This window comes from Myxine glutinosa, chromosome 2 (genome assembly GCF_964187855.1).
Source record: "Myxine glutinosa chromosome 2, kmMyxGlut1.1, whole genome shotgun sequence".
NCBI classification, from domain to species: Eukaryota; Metazoa; Chordata; class Myxini; order Myxiniformes; family Myxinidae; genus Myxine; species Myxine glutinosa.
This window is the reverse complement of record NC_136262.1, coordinates 128,278,547-128,305,240: the sequence shown is the minus strand read 5'-3', so window position 1 is coordinate 128,305,240 and position 26,694 is coordinate 128,278,547. Positions and strand designations below refer to the sequence as shown.

Genomic DNA, 26,694 nt, shown 5'->3' with positions numbered 1-26,694 from the left:
CAATGAAGGCCTAATCATTGTCTGAGGTATCGGTCAGCACTGGTACCCTTGATCTTGGTTTACCCTATGAACTTGTCTTCCTTTTGGTATATGGACATCCTCTTTTCCAATGTCCCATCCGTCCACACTTGAAACACCGGTTTCTGTCGTTGCCTGGTCTGTGCACCTGTGCACTTGTATTGCTGGGCTGCATCTCTACATCCCTGAGTTGCCACTGCAATCTCTCGTTATCTCCTGAAACACGAAAAAATTCTCTGTACCGTCCTTTTTGGGGAGACAACTGGAAATCAGATGGGACAACTGTCACTTTCATTCCTAATTTCGAGGGCAGTTGTGCATTTGTCTCCTCCACTGTATCCTGTATCCTTTTTATTTTAAGTTCTAGATCCGTTATCCGTTCTTGCTGTTCCTGTTGTCTGGATTCACCATCCCAAAGATGGAATGCAAGCCAGTCTACCGTTAGATTCTGTCTCTTCCTGGCTTTCAATCTTTGTTCCAATCTTTCCAATCGACTTCGCTCAAATGTACCATCTCTTGGAAACTCCTCATCATGTCCCTTTGTCCACAAATACCAATTCTCGACCTGCCTTATAGCTTTGGCACCATAACGGTCGTACATATGATGTGTACAAGTACCTTTTTGTGGAATCTCTGGTTGTCCTTGTATATTCTTGCAGGCTCCATTTCCCATTCTGCCTTTTATCAAAGTAGCGTTGGATGTGTTGTAGTTTGTTCCTCTAAAGCTTCACTCGTACCTCCAGGAAGGATCTCTCCACCTGTTCAAACGGTGATTTCCAGAGAATCTCTCTCACCTGTGGCTTTTGCACAATCCAATCTCACAGATCAGTATTTGCAGATGAGCCAGAGGGTCAGTATGAAATGGGTGAATCCTCAGGTGTCCGCTCTGTTGAAGGGGAAATCACACAATGGTAACCGCACATATATATCTATATATAAACTCACCACCTTGCTCAATTTTCCAAGGTTGTCTTCACATTGATAATATCTCACAAAGATATTAAAGCTTCTTTCTTGAGACCGCATTTTCATCAATCAAACGATCAATATATTCAATTTAATTTATTCAATTCAATTTATCCAGTTAAATTTATTCAATTAAATTCAATCAATTAGATTCAATCAATCAACAATTCAATCAATTATTCAATTTCAATTAATTCATCAATATTCATCAATAAATCAAATTAATCATTTTGGATGACTCCTTGCATAAGCCCTTTCCCCAATGATGTCAGGACAGGTCCATCCATTGACTGAGATCGAATCTCATCGGTCGTCACCTCTGGTTCATACCTCATGTCAATTGATGAATCACCGTCCTGTCCTAGGTTCATATCTGACATATTTCCCCATTTTGCCTGGTCTCCACAAATTTTCTTTGCAACCACTAAAGGCAACTCATCCTTCATTCGTGAGACAGCCAAAATGGATGGCAGATATTAAAGTTCTTTGGGAAAAATATCTCATCATTTTTCTTTTAATAGTACCCAAATCTCTTGGCAATATAAATTTCGTAAAAGTCCTGAAATAAGACTGTAAAATTCCTTCAATCATGCTAAATTTTGAAACTCCATCGCTTGTAACACCCAATTTATCCCATAGGGCTTGAAAGTTCTTTCCCAAGTTCATGCAATCATTCTGCATTTGAACCCTATGATATCATTCATAATAATCATCATGATTTTATAGTCATGGTCCTATCATAATCATCTATTTAAAACGAACATTTCCTTTATCACCACAGCTATGTGGTATAATCAACAATAGAATAAAACTGTACATAGCAACAGGCTACCTCATGGCCACTTAGTATACCTATTGACAATAAGTCATAACAATATCGAATAATCATTGAACAATTCAAAAATCGCTTCCACTGCTCCAGCCGCAGCATTCGTCATTTTGTCTGCTCATCCGCGTGACCAAAACGAAATAAAGGGAGCTCAACCATTACACAGCGCTTTTAATGGCGCATGCCATAGGAACTCAACGCAATTTCGACTCGGCCAGAAAAACGAGCAAATTTTGCAGGATGTTAACTGGAATTAGCCGTGAAAGTATATACAAAATACACAAAAAATACACACCCACAAAAATAAACAACAAAACCCAAACAAACCCAAGGTCGACCCTCTTACACAGTAAATTACATCATTTCAGCATCGTATTGATTGCTGAAATATTCCAGGGTTTATACACACCTTAAAAGAGGTATGCGTGGTGTTTCCCCCTCCCACGTTTATTCCAGGGTTTATACACACCTTAAAAGAGGTATGCGTGGTGTTGCCCCCTCCCACTTTTAATTCCTCATTAAATTCCTCATTAAATTACTCATTAAATTACTCATTAAATTACTCATTAAATTACTTATTAAATTACTCATTAAATTACTCATTAAGTTACTCATTAAGTTACTCATTAAATTACTCATTAAATTACTTATTAGATTACTCATTAAATTACTCATTAAGTTACTCATTAAATTACTCATTAAATTACTTATTAGATTACTCATTAAATTACTCATTAAATTACTTATTAAATTACTCATTAAATTACTCATTAAATTACTTATTAAATTACTCATTAAATTACTCATTAAATTACTCATTAAATTACTCATTAAATTACTCATTAAATTACTCATTAAGTTACTCATTAAATTACTCATTAAATTACTTATTAAATTACTCATTAAATTACTCATTAAATTACTTATTAAATTATTCATTAAATTACTCATTAAGTTACTCATTAAATTACTCATTAACTTAACTTACATAGTTTCAGCATTGTATTGATTGCTGAAATATCCCAGGGTTTATACACACCTTAAAAGAGGTATGCGTGGTGTTGCCCCCTCCCATGTTTATTCCAGGGTTTATACACACCTTAAAAGAGGTATGCGTGGTGTTGCCCCCTCCCACTTTTAATTACTCATTACATCGTTTCAATTAAAAACATCGCTTCTACTGCTCCAGCCGCAGCATTCGTCACTTTGTCTGCTCATCCGCATGACCAAAACGAAATAAAGGGAGCTCAACCATTACACAGCGCTTTTAATGGCGCATGCCATAGGAACTCAACGCAATTTCGACTCGGCCAGAAAACGAGCAAATTTTTCAGGATGTTAACTGGAATTAGTCGTGAAAATATATCCAAAATACACAAAAATACACACCCACACAAATAAACAACATTTATTCCGTTCAACAGAACAAACATTTCCTATATCATGACATGCATGTCCTCAAAATTATATGACCAAGAGAAAAAGTAAAGCTAATTAAAACTGCGGGCAGTGATGATCCGGGGACCATACCGCTCCATCCTGATTGGACGGGTGCGTGCTAGAGTCGTTAACAACGACAGTCCAGATCCGATTGTTCAAAATTTCAACTCAATCGATCGAAAAATGAACGCAGGGATGCATTTTAAAGGTGCAGTGGCACTAACTGAGTTGCCACGAATATGGCCACGAAATTGCCAATATGGCCATCACAAAATATTTTCCTTAATCAATTGGCTCATAGCATAACCAATCAGCAAGTATCTCATCCGAAGATGTATCTCTGAGGAATTTTAATTAAATAAGTCATTTATAAATCAACGAGTTAATTTATTAAATGATTAATCAATAAATCAAAATTTTCCTTGACAGCCACATCACTTGGTCAGTGTCATGTCCAAATATCAGCTTCCTTACTCAAAAGGTGCCTGAGTTAATGTAATGTAATTACTGTAATAAGATTACTGCAATTACTGTAATGATACCTTCCCATGTTGTTCAAACACCCATGTTGGCCTGCTGGCAACTGACCTCACCTCGCCACTACCCCATACCCCTCCCCTCCTCCACTGGGGTGGGACTTCGACATGCCACGACACAGCACGGACACAGCTCATTGTAAAGACTCATTGTAAAGAACTCCCCATGGGGAATACAATATGTTAATGATGACGTCATCAGTCACGTGATTCGGCCGCCATCTTGGAAAAACCGAATAAATTTTATCCATTTTAAATCCATTTTAAATCCAGGCAATAATACAACAAAATGTCAAAAAGTCAAGGGGTGTAAATACTCTCTGAGGGCACTGCACACAAGAAAAAGAAGTTACAACTAGATAGTCGATGTCAAGTAATTTTGTACGAATGAGAACCACCACGAAGCAGGAGAAAACCACAAAGGGCTGGAAGCAATTTAGGGATACCTCAAAGGGCTGGAAGCAATTTAGGGATACCACAAAGGGCTGGAAGCAATTTAGGGATGCCTCAAAGGGCTGGGAGCAATTTAGGGATACCTCAAAGGGCTGGAAGCAATTTAGGGATACCTCAAAGGGCTGGAAGCAATTTAGGGATACCTCAAAGGGCTGGAAGCAATTTAGGGATGCCTCAAAGGGCTGGAAGCAATTTAGGGATGCCTCAAAGGGCTGGAAGCAATTTAGGGATACCTCAAAGGGCTGGAAGCAATTTAGGGATACCTCAAAGGGCTGGAAGCAATTTAGGGATACCTCAAAGGGCTGGAAGCAATTTAGGGATACCTCAAAGGGCTGGAAGCAATTTAGGGATGCCTCAATGGGCTGGAAGCAATTTAGGGATACCTCAAAAGGATGGAAGCAATTTAGGGATACCTCAAAGGGCTGGAAGAAATTTAGGGATACCTCAAAGGGCTGGAAGCAATTTAGGGATACCTCAAAGGGCTGGAAGCAATTTAGGGATACCTCAAAGGGCTAGAAGCAACTTCGGGATACCTCAAAGGGCTGGAAGCAATTTAGGGATGCCTCAATGGGCTGGAAGCAATTTAGGGATACCTCAAAAGGATGGAAGAAATTTAGGGATACCTCAAAGGGCTGGAAGCAATTTAGGGATACCTCAAAGGGCTGGAAGCAATTTAGGGATACCTCAAAGGGCTGGAAGCAATTTAGGGATACCTCAAAGGGATGGAAGCAATTTAGGAGTACCACAAGAGGCTGGCAAGACAGCTTGGAGGTATGCGCACCCACCTGGTTCTGAATCTCGACCCAGATATAAACTGTCACCCTGGTGTTTCTTGTGCAGGGCAAGGCATCAGTGTGCACTGTCTGTTGGAAGAACAAGCCGAAGGACCCATTTGCCAGGATTAAAGATCCTGAAGCATCAGTCATGAAGAGTGGACGAGTTATCAACAGCACCCTTGAAGGGGAACCCAAATACGCAGACCTCCCTGACGCTAATCTATCCCTCGATACCCTACAAAATAGATTTGACGTGTCTTTTTCCATTTCTGATTTTAAAAGTGGGTAATTTTGTGATGAAAAGTTGAAATCTTCTTCACAATTAGCCATGACGTCACACCGGAAGTTGCCCGTCATATTTGTACTGTCTACAGGTTACATCGCAGTACGATTTAACTCAAACGACGAACAATCTTCGAATTTCTACAAATATGTCAGGTCGATGCGTCCTTGGTAGTTACAGTATATATAGTGTGCGCCATAGTGTAATAGTACACAAACCAAGATGGTTTAATACTACACCAATGGCCGAACGATACAAAGGTTGCCAGAAATTGGACGAGGTTTGTCCGAAACACCAGAATGTGGATAGTGCCGACAAAATGTTCGTTTTTGTGTTCGGAACATTTCACAGAGCACTGTTTTGAAACAACAGAGATGGCTATAGATCTTGTGGTTATCCATCACGATTGAGGGAGGACACCATTCCCACAATGAGGCGGAAGAAACAGCCATCGCTCAAAACTGTAAGACCATCTTTAACCAGCTATCAGCACGTGTGCACAGATGATTTGAGCAGTGAATCAAACACCCATGTTGGCCTGCTGGCAACTGACCTCACCTCGCCACTACCCCATACCCCTCCCCTCCTCCACTGGGGTGGGACTTCGACATGCCACGACACAGCACGGACACAGCACAACCTCAGATACAAATGGCGTCCCGGGAAAGTATGAAACGGGGCCATCCTGGAACATATAGGACACCGGTCAGCCTGCTATGGTGGGACAAAGCTTTGGTCAATGTACGAGTGTTTCTGGGCAGTGTCGTGCCATGCTGTATCCGTCTCATGCCATGACCGTCCTGTATTTCTTCTGGAATAATACAACCGATTCATCAATTTATACAAAATCTCTGAAAAATTAATAGGCTACAAATAATATCATTTTGAATCTTCATTAAGGTACTAACACCGCCATCTTCACCAACGCCATCGTTGTCTGAATCGTTCACACATGGCTCAAAATGATACAGCTCCACAATTACCTCAAAATCGTTTTCCATCACTAATTTTGTCTCCAATAGTTTCTTCAAAATCGCGCTGATCAGTTTCAACATGCTGAGAACCTTCAGAATTGCTCATGACGGTGGATTCAGTATCGAAATCCGAGATCGAAATACACTTTTCAATATGCAAAGCCACCATTTGGATAAAGAAGAGTTCACAATGTGACATCACTGACAAAATCGAAAAGACACTCAAGGTCTAGGGCTTTTGTTTTTTTAACACGTTGTTTATTGGCAGAGAAATTCCCCCAAAAATTAGCTTTAAATTCAAACGTGATTAATGATTTTTCAATGATTTTCAGAAAAAAGAAATTGCGTTTGGGTTCCCCTTTAACAAATGACAAGTTCCTGCCACCAATCGAAGGTCACGTCAGGCTGCTTCTAAAAACACTTGGTCCAGAAACGCTTCCTCGGCTAACCCCACACAAGTGCAATTAATTTGGGCCTTTGAAGAACCAGAGGAGAAGGAGGGAGAAAAAAGTATATTGCAGATGTCCCATTGTCCCAGGCTCACCACACACATGGGCAATTTGTGAGATAAAAATGCCAACACAACATATTCAAACCAATGCATATCCCTGTTCACATTATGGAGTACAGTAGTCTTCATCTGAAGAGTAGTTTTGTTCATCGGAGATTATTTTCTATCGTGCTGGAGTCAAACAACAGCAGTATTTCATCATCAAATGGCCAGTGGGTCCATCCATTCTCAACCCACAACATTGAATTGTTTATTTGTGTACAATCTGTTACGTTTGTGGGGGTAAACAATGAAATACCTTAGACGAGATAGAATTGTATCGATTAGCATGCTCCGAGTGTCGCAAAGAAGCCATTTCGATGTATCTAAGTGGGGTCGAATGTCCGGTTAAGTGTTTACGTGGCTCCATACAAAAGGGTGGAGCTTGTGTTAAAAAAAGATAGGGACTATATGATGAACTCCCTAGTGTGTAGTTGCCCTTGGTGATTTCTCCCTATGATGTTTTATTACAAATAAAAAGCCATGTCACAAACGCTCCATTCACAGCCGACGCCATCAGGGCTGAGAGACACCCGGGCATTCTCGATCGGGAGACTAGGCCTCGCCCCGATGATGTGTGGCGAAGAGGCCACGCCCCGGCCTTCGTGATTGGTGTAGGTGTGATGGGCAAGGCTCAGGTGATTGGTAGAGAGAAAAGCCATCGTTAAACATTCGAGAACGGAAGGAAAAAAGACGCAGTCGAGCCATCTTGCTCTCTTCTAGTCTTGGCGGGCATGGCGAACGGTCGCATTTTTAACTCTCCTTTGTTCTGGCAATCAAATCTGGCAGTTGCTTTTGTTCTTTGTCCCTGGTTTGGCTGTTCCTGGCTCATGTGCGATCGTGGAGAGGAAGAAGCGGACCCTCTCTCTCTCTCTGATCGAACGGGTGGATGTTTGGCTGCCTGCTGCTTGGTCAGTGTGCAGGCGTGCTTGACCTGCGCCATTGTGGATGCGTCGATGCTCAGTCCTTTCACCAACGGACCAGACGCGTTCAACGAACATCAAGCCCCTTGTTAAGTATTTAATCATCAGAGCTAAGTGCCGGCCGGCAGAAACATTATTTATTTTTACTTTTGTTTTCCCCTTGTTTGTATACGAGTGAGCAGAGACGTCTCAAGTTAGAATTTTGTTTTACCTCACATTCATTTTATTTGGTTAACAATTACTTTTAATAAATTCATTATTTGTTGAATTTTACTTTTCTTGTCCTGGTTCGTTTCTTTGTTTTGTGGGTTTGGAATAACCACGTGTGTTCCCGATCAGATAAGGCTTCGGGCCTTTCCCGCATGCACCAAAGACAATCCCGCAAAGGTTTGAAATACGCCCCGGAGTTAAAGCTCGTTTCGGTTATTCGTCACCCAGGGGTCGTAACCCCGGGAACGCGACAATACATAGGATCAATGGTGTTCCGTATCATTTTGATTCATTTGTGTTTCCGATATGTACTTAAGTGAAGGTTAAGTTAAGTTTTTCCATAACAAGGCCCCTTAGCCCCCCCCCCCCCCCCCACCACATTATTTTTAAAAATCCCTTTTTAAGGCCATTTTCCCTGCTAGAGCGGGGATTAGCCTTGCGGGCCCCATGCCAATCACCATGGTTTCTTGTTTGAGGCAATGTTTTTATGGCCGGATGCCTTTCCTGATGCCAACCCTTTTGATCGCTTCTTATGACACACCGCTATACGGTGTACCTATTCTAGGCCCCAGCAAACACCGGCACGTTCATCCCAGCAAGACCTCGGAAGGATGACAGGCTGAGTCAAACCCCCCTGGCGTGAATTCAATGATCGACCGGGATTCGAACTCATGATCCTCGGATCTCAAGCCAGCACCCTAACCGCTCCCCTCCCTCCCCCCATTATATAACAATGCATATGGGAAATTCATATCTGAATAAGGTCGTATTGTACAATGTTTCACTTTTAGAAACGCATTCATGACGTAAATTGACGACTTGCTGAACGGTATTGTGTCGTTTAAACATAGGGGAAATATCCCTGGTGCTCACCTGGTATAATAAAGTTTCCCTGTACTACACTGACTAAAGGTATTTTCAACCAATTTCAGTGGTTGCTAGAAGACAGCGCAGCATGTGGAATCATACAAACCTAATCATAATGATCTTAATCCACCGTCATTAAAACTTTAAACAAACAAAGAAGAAAATACCTATTTTGGGGGGCAAACCCCCTGTCGACCCTCAAAGGGGCAGATTTTTTTTAATGCCGTGAACAAACTTTGGTACATCACGGCTGATGACGGTCATGGTGAAGTTTCATCGAAATTGTGTGTGTAGTTTCTGAGAAAAGAGCAAGCTCCTATTTTTTTGGGGGGTGGGGGGGTGGGGGGGGGGGGGGAAGTGGGATGGTGATCAAACCTGGATCCACTTTAGCCCCCGGTAAAACCCCTGAGACGCCGATTTTTTTAATGCCGTGAACAAACTTTAGTGACAACACAACAAATATCATTTGTGCCAAGTTTGGTCACAATCCCATCAGCGGTTTCAGAGAAGAAGTTGCAAGTGTTTACGAACTGACGATGCGCCATCGCATAAGCTCCCCGGAACTACATTCCAGGTGAGCTAAAAATGAGTACACTGAACACCAATCAACACAATGGTATTTAACCTTACCTCGAGACCCGTGACAGCATTTCCATTCCACACCAGCAATGCACTTTCTTGGTAAAGTCGAGTCAGTACCTAAAACATGAAATATGACGATGAAGCAATTATGGTGAATGTCTCATGTTTATCAAAGTATCAAACAGACAACACAGACATTACCAGCAAAGAGCCAAAATGGATACCATTCAACGATCTAACGCAAATTATAAACTCACATGTCGACGCTTGTCCAACGTGTCATAGTCGTGTTTGCAAAATTATTCAGCTGCCAAACAGGACTGTTCAACCAATCCTGAAAAGTCCAAAATAAAAAAATTTAAAAAATGAATTCAATAAATAAAAAAAGAATAAAAAATGTAATATTTAAAAAAGTAAATAAATAAAAATATTAAATAAATAAATACATACATACATACATACATACATACAATCGATTTTCATAGTCATCCCACCAGCTGCTCACTAGTCCTGTGTCCATCATGTCGATTTGCAGTCAAAGATCCATGTGCATGCCACTGACATGGATGACAAAAACATTGGTAAACAGTATTTTTATACAAATCAAAAAGACAAAAGTAAACCATGGAAAGATACATAAGGTGGGATGGTCATTTCAGGAGTTGTGTGTGTGACTTAACTGAACACGATACGTACGATGGACAGAGATTCAACATGTCGGGGGTCAAAGCAGTACCCTCTACTACTACACATGTTAAACTTGTCTTAGTGTGGTGTACATATGTGTGTACATGTGTGTACCTGTGTGCGTGTGTGTGTGGATGTATATGTGTATGTGTGTTTATATATATATATATATATATATATATATATATATTTATATATATATATATATATATATATATATATATATATATATATATATATATATATGTCGCAGTGTGTACCCTGGTTAGAATAGGTACACCGTATCCCTGCGTGTCGTAAGAGGCGACTAAAAGGGCTGACGTCAGGAAGGGCATCCGGCCATAAAAACATTGCCTCAAAAAGAGAACCATGACAATTACAACTACATATGGGCAGGGTACAGCCCGAATGGAGATCAGTTTCTGAGGTTTGGGACATGGAATGTAGGGACAATGACAGGGAGATCAGGAGAAGTGGTGGAAGTATTGGTCAGAAGAAGAGTGAATATATGTTGTGTGCAAGAGACGAGATGGAACAGAAGTGAAGTGGTGTGAGAATGGTGAAGGGTAGGCAGGGACAGAAATACAAGTTTGTGTGGCAAGGGTGCCCGGAGGGCGTGAATGGTGTTGATGCCCTGTTTTCTGAGGAGTTTGTAGACAGTGTGGTGAGTGTGACTAGAGTGAGTGAAAGGTTGATGATGATGAAAATGATGATTGGAAAGCTCTTGATGAACGTCATCTCGGGATATGCTTCGCAGGTTGGTCGGAGCGATGAAGAGAAGGACAAGTTCTGGTGTGCGATAGAGAAGCTGATGGAAAACGTGAAAGATGAGGAAGTTGTTGTGGTTGGAGGAGACCTAAATGGACATGTGGGAAGGAGTATGGACGGTTTTGAGGGAGTTCATGGGGGTTACGGATATGGTGTGAGAAATGGAGAAGGTGAAAGGATTTTGGAGTTTGCTGATGGAGCTGATTTGTTGATTTGTAATACTCAGTTCCAGAAAGAGGATAATAAGCTTGTTACATACACGTCAGGTGGGTCGACGACAACCGTTGACTACCTGATGGTGCTTAGGCGAGATAGGGGGCACCTTCGGGACACAAAGGTGTTCCCGGGGGGAGGAGGCTGTTTCACAGCACCACTTGGTTGTCTGCGACATAAGGTGAAAGGTGCGGGGAGAGCTCGGCGGGTGAAGTCCCAACCGAGAATGAAGGTGTGGAGGTTGAAAGATGTGACAGTAAGGGAGGCATTAAAAGAGAGGCTGAGTAGAATAGAGGATGATGTGGTTGAGCTTGAACGTGGTTGGATGTCAATGAAAGATAGTCCGTTGGGAGCCGTTGGTGAGGTATGTGGATGGACAAAAGGACCACCGAGGCACTCGGAAACATGGTGGTGGGATGATGAAGTTGGAAAGAGGATTGACGAGAAGAGGAAGAAGTTCAAGGAGTGGCAGAAGGAGAAGGGTACGGGGGCAGAAGAGGCAGAGCATGAAAGTTATAAGGCAGCCAAGAAGGCTGCAAAGAAAGAGATCGCAAAGGCGCAGGAGGCATGTAGGAAAATGTTCGGAGAACGCTTGCATTCGGAAGAGGGTCAGAGAGCGGTATTCAGGATTGCAAAGCAGATAGCGAAAGGGAGGTGTGATGTGATGGGGGTGATTTGCTTGAAGGATGAAGTGGGACAAATCGTTGTGGACCCAGATGGAATAAAAGGAAGATGGAAAAGATATATGGAAATGCTGTTGAATACAGAGAATGAATGGGATGGCAACATAGAGATTAACCCAGTTTTAGGACCAGCAGAGAAGATAACCGGAAAGGAAGTTGAGGAAGCGATAAAAGCAATGAAGAGTAGAAAAGCGGGAGGGCCGACAGGAGTTGTGGGAGATATGTTGAAGGCAGCAGGAAGTTGGGGTGTGAAGAGAATGACAGAGATCTGCAATCTGGTGGTGAAAGAAGGTCGTATTCCAGGGGATTGGGAACTGAGTACCCTCGTCCTTCTATACAAGGGGAAAGGTGACCCTCTGGACTGCGGCTCGTACCGAGCGATAAAGTTATTTGAGCATGGAATGAAGGTATTGGAAAGGGTGTTGGAGAGGAGGATAAGGAAGAAAGTGAAGATCGATGAAATGCAGTTTGGATTTATGCCAGGAAGAGGAACGACAGACGCGCTCTTTATTGTGAGGCAGTTGCAGGAGAAGTACATGGAGAAGAGGAAGAAGTTCTTTCTTGGGTTTGTTGATCTGGAGAAAGCATTCGATAGGGTTCCACGCAAAGTGCAAGGGGCTCATCCCACATGGGCAATGAGGAAGTTAGGAGTCGAGGAATGGTTGATCAGAGTAGTGATGGCAATGTACAAAAGAGCGCGCACAGCTGTAAGGACGAAGGACGGGAACAGTGGTGAGTTTGGGGTGAAGGTGGGAGTGCATCAGGGGTGGGTACTAAGTCCACTACTATTTGTAGCTGTGATGGAGGTGCTGGCTCAGAACGTAAAGGAGGGTTTACCGTGGGAGTTGTTGTATGCAGATGATCTGGTGTTGATTGCAGAAAGTATGGATGGACTGAAGGAAAAGATGAACAAGTGGAAGGAATGTATGGAGACAAAAGGTCTGAAGGTGAATATAGGAAAGACGAAGGTGATGGCAAGTGGTAAAGCATGTGGTGAGGTGGAAAGAACTGGGAAGTGGCCATGTGCTGTGTGCAGGAAGGGTGTCAGAGTGAACTCCATTCAATGTACAATGTGCGCTGAGTGGGTTCATCAAAAATGTAGTGGTCTGAGAGGGTCATTAACCAGTGTGACAGCTACATTCAAATGTAAGGTGTGCACGGAGGGTGCTGCAGATGGAGAAAATGTTGAGTTGGATCTTGGAGACGGCGTGAAGCTGGAAGGTGTGAAAACATTTTGCTACCTTGGAGACATGCTGAATGGAGAAGGTGGATCAGACTCGGCAACGGTTGCTCGAATGGGATGTGCAAGGAAGAAGTTTCGGGAACTGAGTGGCGTGCTGATGAGGAGGGGAGTGTCGTTGAAGCTGAAGGGAAATTTTGTATGCTGCATGTGTGAGAAGTGTTATGATTTATGGGAGTGAGACATGGGTCATGAATGTAGAGCAGCAACGAAGGCTGGAAAGGGTGGAAATGCGAATGGTTCGGTGGATGTGCAGAGTATCGTTGAGAGACAGGAAGACAAATGATGAATAGCGAAAGATGATGGGAATAGAGCCTGTGATTGATGCTGTGAAGAGGAACCGGTTGAGATGGTTTGGTCATGTGTTGAGGAAGGATGAAAGTGACTGGTTGAGAAGAGTGATGGAAATGAATGTAGAAGGAAGTGGAGGACGGGGAAGACCGAGAAAGACTTGGCTAAAGATGGTGGAAGAAGAAATGCGGGCAAGGGGGTTAACAAGGAGAGATGCAGAAAATAGGGCAAAATGGAGAAGATTGTGATGGGGACCGCAAGGCTAACCCCTGCTCTTACAGGGAAAATGGCCTTGAAATGCATGTTGTTATATATATATATATATATATGTGTGTGTGTGGGTGTCCATGTGTGTGTGTGTATGTGTGTGTATATATATATATATGTTTGTAGGTGCACGTGTGTATGTGTGTGTGTGTATGTATGTATGTGTGTATATGTGTTTGTGGGTGTACGTGTGTGTGTGTGTGGTTGTGGATCTACTGATTTACCATCAATTGATGTGGATCCATGATCGAGGTTGTGGATCGGCCATTTGGAGAGGTCCTGGGCTGAAAGGATCGAAACCTCGAGGGAGAACGGTGCCCAGCTGATGATCCATGCAGTCGGGGAACTAGTCAATTGCTTACGTGTTAAGGTTCCTGCTTTCGGTGGAGAAACTATGTTTGAGGTTTACAATTAAATAAAGTTGAATATGGGATGTTGTGAAATTAACATCATTTGGAGCAATCCTTTAAATTATTTATATTTAAGTTTATGAACAACCTTCACTGCACAATTACTTAAATGTGTGTGTGTGTGTGTGTGTGTGTGTGTGTGTTTGTGTGTGTGTGTGTGTGTGTGTGTCTGTGAATAAAAGAGAGAGATAGAATTGTGAGGAACAGAAATGAAAAAACGAGATGTGTGTGTGTGTGTGTGTGTGTGTGTGTGTGTCTGTGTATGTGGGTGTGCACGCACATGCATTCACATGTTATCAGAAGTAAATACATTGTGTAGATGACATCATTTGTGCATCTGATAAATTGGTCGTAACCATTTTGTGAAACTGAATGTGCAGGTGCAGCATCTAACTCAATATGTCTAAATGTCACACACGTCCATGCCCGTCTGATTCCCACAGGTGACCCACTCCTTGCCCCTTTACACCCCTTCGGCTAAGACGATTTACACCCCTCAGAACATCTTTAGACCCCTTATACCCCTTATACCCCTTTTAACCCTTTACACCCCTTAGGCCACTTCGACCCTTTACATCCCTTATACCCTTTAGAGCCCTTGGACTCTGTTCGACCATTTACAACCCTTAGACCCCTTGAGACCCTTTACACCCCCTTAGAAACCCTTGACCCTTTCCACCTTTTAGAACATATTTAGACCCCTTAGACGCCTTTTAACCCTTTCCACTCCTTCGACCCTTTGGACCCTTTACACCCCTTAGATCCCTTTGACCATTTACACCCCTTCAGATCCTGAACACTTCTTTGACCCTTCACACCCCCTTTCGATCCATTACACCCCTTAGACCCACCCCTTTGACCATTTACATCCCTTTCGACCCCTAACACTCCTTAGAAGACCTTTTACAACACTTAAACCCCTTTAGACCCTTCACACCTCTCAGATACCCTTTTTCTTCTCTTTTTTTGCATACAAGATCGAGGCTGGTGTGAGGATATATCGAGGCCTTTCAATCCTCTACACCCCTTAGACCCCTTTAGACCCTTTACACCTCTCAGATCCCCTTTTTTTTCTTTTTTTTTGTATGCAAGATCGAGGCTGGTGTGAGGATATATCGAGGCCTTTCAATCCTCTACACCCCTTAGACCCCTTACCCCCCATTAGAAACCTTTGACGCTTTACACCCATTCGACCCTTTACACCTCTTTGGACGCTTTAAACCCCCTTAAACAACTTTAAACCCCTTTGACCATTTACAGCACTTATACCCCTTTCGACCATTTACACCCCTTTAAACCCCTTCGGCCTTTGACACCCCTGAATATTTACACTCACTGACTGAATATTTACACTGAATTTACAAATTAAATTTACATAACATTTATAGAAAATAGAGAAATGTAATTAAATTGTGTGTGTCTTCGAACCAACAATTCCCTGCTACTGACGCTGCTTCAAATTGAACATTTCAACGTTCTTTTCTTCCAATTTCTTCTGCAACTCAGCGTTTTTCGTGTTTGGCGTTTTTCTTTCCTCTCGCGCACCAATCCAATGGTTTGACCACCATGTGCTTGAAGTTGACCACCATGTGGGTCTCCAGTACAACAGTTGTTTTTATCACATCTGTTAAATTATAATGATATGACATGTCATTGACATTGACATTGACATGACATGACATGTCATGACAGAGACATGGGTAATAAACGTAGAGCAGCAACGAAGACTGGAAAGGGTGGAAATGCGAATGGTTCGATGGACGTGCGAAGTATCGTTGAGAGAGGGGAAGAGAAATGATGAATTGCGAAAGATGATGGGAATAGAGCCTGTGATTGATGCTGTGAAGAGGAACAGGTTGAGATGGTTTGGTCATGTGTTGAGGAAGGATGAAAGAGACTGGTTGAGAAGAGTGATGGAAATGAATGTAGAAGGAAGTAGAGGACGGGGAAGACCGAGGAAGACTTGGCTAAAGATGGTGGAAGAAGAAATGCGGGCAAGGGGGTTACAAGGAGAGATGCAGAAAATAGGGCAAAATGGAGAAGATTGTCATGGGGACCGCAAGGCTAACCCCCGCTCTCGCAGGGAAAATGGCCTTAAAATGCTTGTTGTTGTTGTTGTTAAATAAATATGACAATGTTTAAAATGACAAGACAAACAATCATGATCACCAAGTAGTCCGAACAAGGGGCATCTCACAGTAATAGAGCTTTTTAATTTATCTCCACTTCCTGTCCAGACATGGGGCTATGACTGAACCACTAAATTGTGGTAAAACGAGGATTTATTAATACTTAGGCAGTTAAGACCGAAAAATAGGGCGTATCGTTCATTTTTTCAGGAAAGCACCAAATTTGGCACAGATGTAGTATGGACCTATGCAATTGTTTTCCTGAGGGGCGCCCAAACATTCAGAACCCCAGGTGGCCACCATATTGAATTTCAACATGACCGCCATTTATTTCCATTTTCCTTGAATCTCTCATTGTATTTTAGGTAAAATTTCAATTACAAGTGATACACATTGTTTTATTGGTCTCTGATAACAATGAAATGGTATTAATTAATCAAAGTTACACACAGTTGCAGTTTTAACTTAAAATATTGTGGGCACTTGAAAGGTGGAGGCTCTCGCACAGACGCGTAGTACCACAAGCACTGTCCATCGCAGTCACACAGTGATGTGCAGGGCAGATTTGCCCTGGAGCATTTACAGTTGCCTTTACAGGCCGACTTACAATGGCAGCTTGTAAGCTCTGAACATGCCTCCTGTATCAGTGGTATTGTGGTCCAAATTGGTGTCCAAGAAGTCCCTGTTTTCAGCCAGCCCCAATCAGCTGGTGATGGAAGTTCTGGGTAGGGCACAAGTGCCTGACTCCATACGTGTCCAGCCTGAAAACATGCACGTTTTAGGTGTTTTTCGAAGGCGTCTGCTGTTGGGGGAATGTGATCAATTGTTCTTGCCTTCTTCGTGAACAAGTGTCGGCGCATGTCATTCACTGTCTTTATCTCGGTAGTCCGGTCATAGAGGATGGCAACATATCTTTCTATGCTCTGTAGTTCCATAGTAATAGCGTCCACAGATGGCCTATAAGCGAGAGCATGAAAGGTCTGTGTGATGCTGGGGTATGCCTCCCAAGCCTTCCAGGCTGTCTTTTTCCCAATTTGGGCAAAAAATGACACTGTGTCGCAGCCAGTGAAGGCATGAAATAATGGCAAAGACTCGGACTTCCTGCGGCCAAGGCCGGTGGCAATTTTATGGATGGCAAGGTAGCGGTAGCTTTTACCAGTGCCAATGGCAATCCAGAGTTCCTCCACACCGTGTGACTGGTAGGTAAAGTATTGTGCTATTGCCAAGACCACAATATCAGAATCTACAGTTCGAATCAATACCCGTTTTCTCCCCTTTTTCACGGCGCCCCTCAGGATTTAATTTTAATTTCAAAATTTCTGAATTTTTGGGTGCCCCTCAGGAAAACAATTGTATAGGTCCATACTACATCTGTGCCAAATTTGGTGCTTTCCTGAAAAAATGAACGATGCTTCCTCTTAACTGCCTAACTATAAGGTTTAGAACCTTCACCATCAGTCCTTCAAATTCACTGCAATATCCTCCATCTGCTCTACTTCTCCACTTTCAGTCTATTCCACTATCACCCACTTCAGTTTCGCTCTTCCACACGCTTAGACTTCTGGAGATGACAAAGATAAGTAATCAACTCGTGCTGTTACAGAAATCCAAATGATGCAAGAGATCTCACCATTCCGCCAAATGATAGATGACGCAACATCAAGGGCACTTTCGCAGTTCTTCTCAAAATGTCATCTTCCTTTTGCGCTTTCCTTGGCAAAGCCAAGCCAAAATTTTTTTGAATTTGCCAGGAGATTTCTGAATGCATGGGAAAGATAATAAAAGTATTTCGAAACTTGACTCATCCTCTACCATCAGCTTCTCAAACGATAACACAAGATTTATATATGGCAACATGGGATCAACTTTATATGAACATACCTTATGAATAAACAAAATTCCACACGACAAACATGATTATTTTCGTCTTATAAAGAAAAATAGCCAAAGAGCACAAAATCGTAAATTTGGGTCAACCTCGAATATGTTCAGAATGATTATATCAACCCCACGCGCTCCTCCAACTCCAAGCTACTCTCCTGCAAGTTGACATTATCTCGGATTTGGAGTATTCAGACCAGTTTCACTTTATTCTCATTTCTCGGTTGTCTCCAAGAATAACTTACCTGTTTCTTTTCACTCCTGCACATCTCACAGGCCTCATAAGCTGTGTGGTGCTTCACTCTGAACGTTTTTGTTTGCTTTTCCATTTCGAAAACATTTTTCTTCCCCTTCTGAAGGGCAATCATGATTTCATCGAAGTTCTTCTTGGTCTGACTCTGGAGGTAACGTTGCCGTGCAGCACCGCACTTCTCATTTTGCAGCTGCTGCGTCAAATTAAATGCTTCAACCTTCTTTTTTTGCAATTTCTTCTGCAACTCGGTGATTTTCTGTTCGGCTATCTTCGTCTCTCTTTTTTGGCGCCCGTCGATCATCTTTTCTTTCAGACTTGCCTCACGCTGAGCAAATTCATCATTAATCCATTGTATTTCCTTCATATTTGCCAGGGCCTGTAACAGACAATGAAAAGAGAGATCAACACTTCATGTAACACAGATATGTTGATACACAAACACAGGTCTTGTAGTTAATGTGAGGGTTGGTCGGAAAAAAAGAAAGAAAAAAAAGAGAGCTATGATTGAATTTGTTCTTTTTTTTTTTTTTTTTTACCGCAGAAAGTGCTTTTCCTCCTGACATCCATGTGCATTTGAAATATGTGTTTGCTCATTGTACCAACTCGCAACGGTACCCGCCCTATGGGCGGGGCTTCAATTGGGGAAGCCCAAATGAAAATAGCAAAATATCAGAAATTGAAGGCTTTTTTTTATTTTAAATGATTCATATAAACATCTGTTGAATCATATCACATGCAAATCATCAAAATCTAAACAGTACATGGTGACCATTTTCAAAAAAGATTGATTTATGCAAAACGGAAACGGCCGCTACACGTCTTTCTCAGTTGCACGTTTTTGTGTGAAGAGTGCGCGCCGAATCTGTAACACGGAAGCGGCCGCTACACCTGTTTCTCAGTCGCTTTGCACACGCTGCCGTGTTACTTCGGAGCGGCACATTTATATCGGAAGAGTTTGTCAGGAGTCGATCTATTCTCTCCTGGTACGTAGAATTTCAACAAAAGCTACATCACTGTTCATATCGGTAAATATTATTCCATCGTGTTTGGAAAAACTGCAAAATTGGAAAACTTGGGGGAGGGGAGGCGGAAGGTGGAGGAGGAGGGAGGGGATGAGGGAGGGGGGAGGGTGGAGGAGGAGGGGACGGGAGGGGGGAGGGGAGGGGGATGGAGGAGGGGAAGCGGGGGAGGGGAGGGTGGAGGGATTGGGGGAGGGGAGGCGGGGGGGAAGGGGATTGGAGGGGGGAAGGGGGAGGGGGAGAAGGGGAGGGGGGAAGGGGGAGGTGGAGGGAAGGGGAGGTGGAGGGAAGGGGAGGGGAGGGGGGAGGAAGGGGAGTGGCTCACGTTGCTGAGTGAATGTGGCTCACGTTTCTGAGTTCAGTTGGGAGATCTCGCGAGATCTTGGAGACGGCGGCAGGGATTTTCGAAGCTCCACACGGTCTCCACGTTTTTCGAAGTTAAGTCTGTTCACAATTGTATTTTGTCGAAACTGTATTTATCTTTCGGTGTGTGAAGTTATTGTGTGCAACTTTGGTTGTTTCTCGGTGTTTATCTTTCATAAATTGATCGTCTGTTTGCCGTGTCGCGAGCAAGGCCTTGTACAGTGTGCACTGTACAACCTTGAGGCTTTGTTTTTCTCTCAGTGGTCCGTCGTTTGTGATCCAATAACTTTCGTTCTCTGTATTCCCAGTCTTTTCACCCATAGCCTACTTCCTTGTGTAAATCTCAACTCAAAAAAAACAAAAACAAAAAAACATTTCCTTCTCTGTTCTCATTCGTTTATTCATTCTTATTCGTTCGTTCGTTCTTCGACCACGTGTTTCTCCCCCATTTCCCCAGATAGTTTTCACTCATTAACCTTCAATGTTTACACTTTCCCCTCAAGTTATGTATTCCGTCATATTTTATAACACCTTTTTCTTCTTCTTCTTTAAAATGTTTTATACCTCTCCCACTGCCCCCTTCCCACGCCCCCCCCCCCCAAAGCCCTCGCCCTCTCTCAGATCTCTCGATGTCTCCATGTCTCTCGGTCCCTGCTCTCAAATGTTGTGTTTGTGTCCTTCCCCCTCTCTCCCCATCTTGTCTACCGCTCCCTATGTTATATGTTTTATGTGTCGGTTTGTCTTTCTGTGTGATTAATGTTCGCTCTTTCACGAGCCTCGATCTTGTATACAAAAAAAAAAAAAAAAAAAAAAAAGGGTGTTGCCGATCAGGAAGAAGAAGAAGCCATACCACCAAATTCGTACACTTCCGGAATTGTTTGATGTATTTGTATTCAAATGTCTGGTAATTGTTTTGTATTTATTTATGCAAATGTGTACTTGTATATAACTGTTATTAATTTTAAAAGGCTTCGGCACTATCGAGCGATTTTTTTTTTTTTTTACTCCAAAAATACTCCAGGTTTCTCACTTGATAAAGCTTACCTCGGCATTAAACTTCCGCTCGGCATCGTGCAGGTGTTTGACAAAGTGGGCCTTTTGTCTCTTCTGTTGCGTGAGACAATGGTCCAGTTCTCCCACTTGGCACTCACTTGAGCTTTCTTCATCACGCATCCGCTCGGCATCTTGGAGGCGTTTGACCAAGTGGGCCTTTTCTCTCTTCTGTTGCGTGAGACAATGGTCCAGTTCTCCCACTTGGCACTCACTTGAGCTTTCTTCATCACGCATCCGCTCGGCATCTTGGAGGCGTTTGACCAAGTGGGCCTTTTCTCTCTTCTGTTGCGCGAGACAATGGTCCAGTTCTCCCACTTGGCACTCACTTGAGCTTTCTTCATCACGCATCCGCTCGGCATCTTGGAGGCGTTTGAACAACTGGGCCTTTTCTTTCCTCTCTTGCGCGAGAGTCTCCTCCAGGTCGACGTTGTCGGTCTCAAGCCGATCATTTATGTCTTTCAAATCTGTAAAATTAAAATGACAATGTTTTCGGAAAGGAAAGTAATGACTGGTTGAGATTTATCGATAAATGTGAGAAAGATGTTACTCTGTTTTGGAATATCACCACCAATAAAGTTCTGTCACCAGTCAACCGCCATACCACCTGAAAATATAAACATGAATCATGTTTTGAAAGAAAGGAGAAACAAATCTCACCTAATTTTTCCATTTTCACCGCATTCCGATCTGCAAATACCCGCTTCAGTACTTTTTTTACTTCAGCAAGCTGTGCACGCAAACGACGGGTGTATTCTTCTCCATCACCAATTATTTCAAGGAGGTCCTCATTGGTTTTCCACAGAGAGTGAATATATTGTTGTCGATTGATGCAATCGCCCCTCTGGTGATAATAGCGGAAGCACTCCTCACGTATGTGCAAAGACAATAGAAAATATAATGGTGATTTAAACATGTAATGAGACATACTTTGACAGATAAAGCATCCAAATTAGACCTGAGGTTGGGCCCCAACCGTTGGGGTTCCCTTCCCTTACCGTGAGGATAAAATCTTCGTCTGTTATTTCGGGAGCTGATGGAGAAACTTCCTGTAACGCAAAATGGAGACAAAATTTATACTTGTACCAGTGGATCAGGTTTGAATTCTGCAAGCAGATACATAAATCAACAAGAACGGCACTCGGTGGAGAGCGTACCTCCACCAGGCTGAACAGTTTACGTTTTGTATCCCACTGATAGGCCGGATCTGATTTTGGACCTGAAGGGGAGATAACATCTCTAACATGTTAGATAACATCTAACATCTCCACACAAATAACATCTCTCCTCCTGCAACAACCCCCACAATCTCAAGTTTACTGGTGACGGAAGCACATCATACGTTGCCCGCAACAGGAAATTCAACAATATTGGCTCCATCCTCCAAATCTCTTGCCACTTCAACATCCTCACCGCACACCTTCCCACTTAGTCCAAGCACCTTGCTGTGCCTGACCGACTGCTTTCACATATCTCCCCTCCTCTTCCTTTCTTCTCACCTCCCTCTCAACCATTTGATATATATATATATATATATATATCAAATGAATCAATTTTTAGTTCTCCAACCTTTAATGAGCAAACAAACAACCGCTCGACGTTTCGATCAGCAACACAGATAAACGTGCATCCACTGACGTGACGTTTCTCAAGAGTAAAGCAAAACAACTCTATCCTCCCTTATAAAAGGGAAAAAGAGGCGGGGACACCGAACCACCAATCAATGCCATTCTGGAACAAGTCGTGCCATTCAAATTTAAACCGTACATCCAAACCGTTGCACCAATGAAACCACACCTTGGGACGTCACATCAAAACAACCGTTAAATTACACGTTGAATCAAACAAAACGTAGCATAATTCACATAAATCGATGAAAAATAAACAACATGATTGGGAATAATTTATATGCTCGGTGACGCAGTTTCTCTGGTCCGTTTCTGCATGAGAGGGCCAAAAGCTGGTGGTAAGTCCAACACCTCCTCTGTGAGCGACACCACAGACTCCTCCACGTGCCATGCCTCCAAAATCCTCCTTCTTCGTTTACTGGGGGTTGCCCCCAAAAGGCTGGCATTATTCCAAAGGGGAACTTGGCCAGCCTGAAGACCATGTTTGGTAATGGCAGATCTCTTTGGAAAGTTGCAGTCGAAGGCCTTGCGGTGGTCATGGAGACGTTGTCCTAATGTTCTCCGTCTCACCAATATATTCAGCCCGACAAACACAGGGAACCCTGTACACCACCCCTGCCCGGTCATTCCTTGGAAGCTTATCCTTAACATGGTGTACATCCTGCCAAGTTGGTAATCGAACGTGTCCATCAAACTGAACGATGTAAAACAACACGTGCAATAACTCACCATTATGTTCGTTTCCAGTGGTCGTTGAAAATATTCAAAGCTGGTCGAGCATGCGCCGCTTGCTGTATGAGATTCGGGAGGTCATTAGAGCATTAGTGAAGTAATGTACTATTTCACTTATTGCTTCGATTGAGACAATTAAAAACCTATAATCCGGCAACGTATTCTTCTATAAAACATAATTTATCCACAAATATCGCGCTCCGACAACGTATTCGAACCACTCACCTTCGAATCCTTTGAACAATGGGGCGAAGTCGTTTTTGTTCGGACTATTATGACCTCACACGATTACAATTAGCCACGCCCACACAATACTGGGACCGCCCACTTCTACCATAATTCTGGAACTCGGAAAGAATCGGTAAAATCATGCGAGATGGACTCATTCGTGGAGATCATTAGCCACTGTGTACCATCGGCTGTTATTACTAAAGTTAAAAACCAAAGTCAAATGGCGGGGGTGTTCCATCACCAATCAGCTTGCTATCGCTTGCCAAGCCAGCCGTTCCTTATCAACCGTTCCGACTTCCGAGTGTGTAACGGGAGAGTGCACACCTGAGAGTGTGAGAGGCGCGTGGGCGCCTTGGTGTGCGAGTGCGGAGTGGGTCGCGAGTGGTGAGGACGCGGCTCAAGCATCGACACCGACCGGTGGGGTCGCGCCTAGCGGGACGGGTAGCAGACGTGAGCCCCCGTGGGTTGTGTGCTACAGAGACCGGAGGGAATCCGTGCTGCGTCGGTCTCACAAGGACCGGCGTGCACGATTCGTACCGGCCCCGCACTGTATGGTTGGTGCCGTGCCGTGGCGGCAAAGGCAATCGGCGAGGTTCAAGGGGAGGGAGGAGTTTTCGGAGCACAATTGTTGTTGTTATCCGCTGTACTACAAAGCCCTTGTGAGGACTTGTTGGGAGAGCGCATTGTATAAGGACTTATTGAAGGACTCGTGCGAAAGGACTCGCGTGCACACGGCAGTGGCGACAGGACTTCTGCGGGAGCGGCGCTTTGCTATTGAGCTTTGCTTGGGAGCGCTGTTGAACTTGTATTATCAGCGCCATTGAACTTGTATGGGAGCGCATATAGCGCCGGTTCATCTATTACGTACGCGACCGTGGTCGCCAGTAACCGCCCAGCCAGCCTTACCTTTCGCCCCGCATTTAATCCCGTGTGCGCCAACGACCCGCGGGGAGCTCTGCCGTCCTGACCATCTTCTTTGCGGTGCGAGTCGGGGACCGGAGCGAACTGCCTGGACGCTATAATCCCTGGACTATCAACGTGCGTGGCTCCGGAAACTCCTACCTCCCATTGAACCCGGCCGACCGGCTTTGCCGGCATTCAACGCCAACCAGACAGTGCGGGGCCGGAGGCACGAATCGTGCACGCCGGTCCTTGTGAGACCGACGCAGCACCGATCCGCTCCGGTCCCTGCAGCACACAGCTCACCAGGGGCTCGCGTACGCTACCAGTCCCACACTCCCACTACGCGATACCCAGGTCTGTGTCGATGCATGAGCCGCGTCCTCACCACGCGCGACCCACTCCACACTCGCACACCCAGGCGCCCACGCGCCCCTCACACACTCCGTTATCGCACACCCAGGCGCACACGCGCCCCACACACCCTCCGGTGTGCATTCTTCCTCACTCTCCAGTGCACACTCTTCCCATACACACTCTGGTGTACACCACCCCGGTGCACACGCCCCTTTCACACACTCCGGTGCACACCTTTCTTTTTTTTTTTTTCTTTTTTTGTATACAGAATCGAGGCTCGTGAAAGAGCTAACATTTATTTCACAAACAAATCAAACAGACAAACAAAATATATGAAAAGAGGGAGCGGTAGACAAGATGGGGAGAGAAGGGGAAGCACACAAACACAACATTTGAGAGCAGGGACATCGGGAGATGTGTGGGAGGGAGAGGGCTTGGGGAGGAGGAGGCGTGGGAAGGGGGGGGTGGGAAGGGGGGGGGGGTGGGAGAAGTATAAAACACAAGGACACCAAGGACTTCCAGGACAGAAGTTGGTATTTCAAAAAAGTGGATTTGGGGTGAAATTAGCGTGGGTAGAAAAGATCAAGGTTTTGGATGGGGGAAGATAAGAGATGGTGGTGAACAGCTGTTTTAAAGACCTGGAGGGAGGAGTGGGATTGAAGAGAGTGAGGGAGTTTGTTCCAGAGGCGGGAGAAAAGAGGAATGAAGGAGTGAAGGTGAGCAGAGAGTCTTGATTTTGGCAGTTTAACCATAAGAGGGTTGCAGGCAGATCTTGTGCGATCTGTAGGAATATTTGGGGGACCGAGCCCAGAGAGAGCTGGGGGGGGGGGGGCAAGGCCGGAGAGGAGTCGGTAGAAGACGGAAAGTCCACCAACCTGCCTGCGGTGAGTGGGTGAAAGGCCCTTGGAGTTAGCTTCATCGCGGGAGATTTCAATGATTCTGAACGCTTTGGTTTCAACAGCGTGAAGACGAGCTAGGTGTGAGGCAGGAGCACCAGCCCAGAGGGGAGAGCAGTATTCTATTGAGCTGCGGATGAAAGCCTTGTATGTGGTGAGGAGCTCAGGTGTGCCAAGGAAGGACTTCGCATGACGGAGGATGCCCAGTCGGCGACTGGCTTTGGAGGCCAGATTTGAAATGTGGTTCTACGCACTCGGCCCTCGCACACTCCGGTGCACACTTTTCTTCTATGCACTCGGCCCTCGCACACTCTGGTGCACACTTTTCTTCTACGCACTCGGTCCTCGCACACTCCGTAACACACTCCGTAACGCTATCACTCATGCACCGCACAATGGGCCCATCGCGAACTCCCGGGTCTCGCCTCTCTCCCAAGCGCGCCGAGCACCCGTTCGCGCCAAACACATTCGCGGGCATTTTCACTCACCTCGGGGACCTCCTTCTCCGCCAGCACCTGCAAACTTTTTATTTGGTTAGCAAGCACGGCATCACAGTGCAAACACAGACTTTGTTCAGGCTCCATCACCTCCTCCTGTGATTTGCTCCCCTTCTCTTCTGTCTCTTCAACCCCAATCATTACTTCTTTTTCCCAGGTTTTCTCCTCTAACTCGACGATCGTCGGCGCCCTGAAATTTTCTTTTCCAACTCGACCTTCGCCGGCGCCCCCAAAATTTTATTTTCCAATGCGACGATCGTCGGCTCCTCTACACACCGCGTCGCGACTCCCATAGCCCCAGTCAATTTGGCTGTGCTCCACTTTAACTCGCTCTTCACGCGTTCCCCGTATCGCTTCACCCCGTCGCGCACCACCGCGACCTTCCCACTCAGCTTGCGCCCAATCTCCTCTCCCATTTTTTTAATGTCCCTCTTTGACGCTGCCCTCATTTTTTCCATTTCACACCTGGATTCTTTTATTTCGTCCCTCTGGGCATCCATTTTGTTTTCTAACCCATCCTTCATTTCTTTCATTTCCCTTCTTGATTTGTCCCCCTCTATTTTCATGGATGCTTGTATTTGAGCTAAGAGTAACGGCAGGTCCAAACCCGCTGGCACTGCTGGCTCGGCTCCCGCTGCCACGTGTGAGGCGCTGCCATTTTCTTCGCCAGCTGCCACATCCTCATCTGCTTCCTCCACTACCAACTGTCCCTGCTGGTCCTGGTCCATTAATTGCTCTTCTTCTATTATTCCCACCGGCATTTGACCGTCTTGGCCAGCCATCGTACGAATA

At 44.4% G+C, this 26,694-nt stretch overlaps 2 protein-coding genes across 3 annotated transcripts in view; both read right to left on the bottom strand.

The window, feature by feature from the left end:
* Positions 1–14,065, bottom strand: part of LOC144888256 (mitogen-activated protein kinase kinase kinase 1-like) — a 50,455-nt gene extending 36,390 nt beyond the window's left edge. Inside the window, exons 1-5 of one of the 2 annotated variants that reach the window (XM_078771629.1) lie at positions 13,781–14,065; positions 9,878–9,964; positions 9,665–9,741; positions 9,456–9,524; positions 637–904 (exon numbers count right to left, since the gene is read on the bottom strand). In XM_078771629.1, coding sequence (XP_078627755.1) covers positions 637–691 — 55 coding nt within the window. In that variant the 5' untranslated portion in view covers positions 692–904; positions 9,456–9,524; positions 9,665–9,741; positions 9,878–9,964; positions 13,781–14,065. Of the gene's footprint in view, positions 1–636; positions 905–9,455; positions 9,525–9,664; positions 9,742–9,873; positions 9,965–13,780 lie in introns of both variants that reach the window. The other variant, XM_078771630.1, reaches the window with a different exon arrangement.
* A 984-nt stretch (positions 14,066–15,049) lies between these two features.
* LOC137421282 (uncharacterized) lies at positions 15,050–24,281 on the bottom strand. Its single transcript, XM_078771628.1, has 8 exons — positions 24,159–24,281; positions 23,019–23,080; positions 21,660–21,710; positions 21,322–21,505; positions 20,656–21,128; positions 18,222–18,605; positions 17,726–17,853; positions 15,050–15,590 (listed from the first exon to the last, which is right to left on the bottom strand). The coding sequence occupies exons 2-7, from the start codon at positions 23,019–23,021 to the stop codon at positions 17,779–17,781; spliced, it is 1,170 nt and encodes a 389-aa protein (XP_078627754.1). The 5' UTR covers positions 23,022–23,080; positions 24,159–24,281; the 3' UTR covers positions 15,050–15,590; positions 17,726–17,778.
* Positions 24,282–26,694: the final 2,413 nt, after the last annotated feature.

What these genes read in the sequence shown, in the direction of transcription:
- LOC137421282 (XM_078771628.1), bottom strand. An exon ending in ACGAAGATTTTATCCTCACG is followed by an intron (nt 21,506 to 21,659) that starts GTAAGGGAAGGG and finishes TATTATCACCAG; the next exon opens with AGGGGCGATTGCATCAATCG. An exon ending in GGTGAAAATGGAAAAATTAG is followed by an intron (nt 21,129 to 21,321) that starts GTGAGATTTGTT and finishes TTAATTTTACAG; the next exon opens with ATTTGAAAGACATAAATGAT.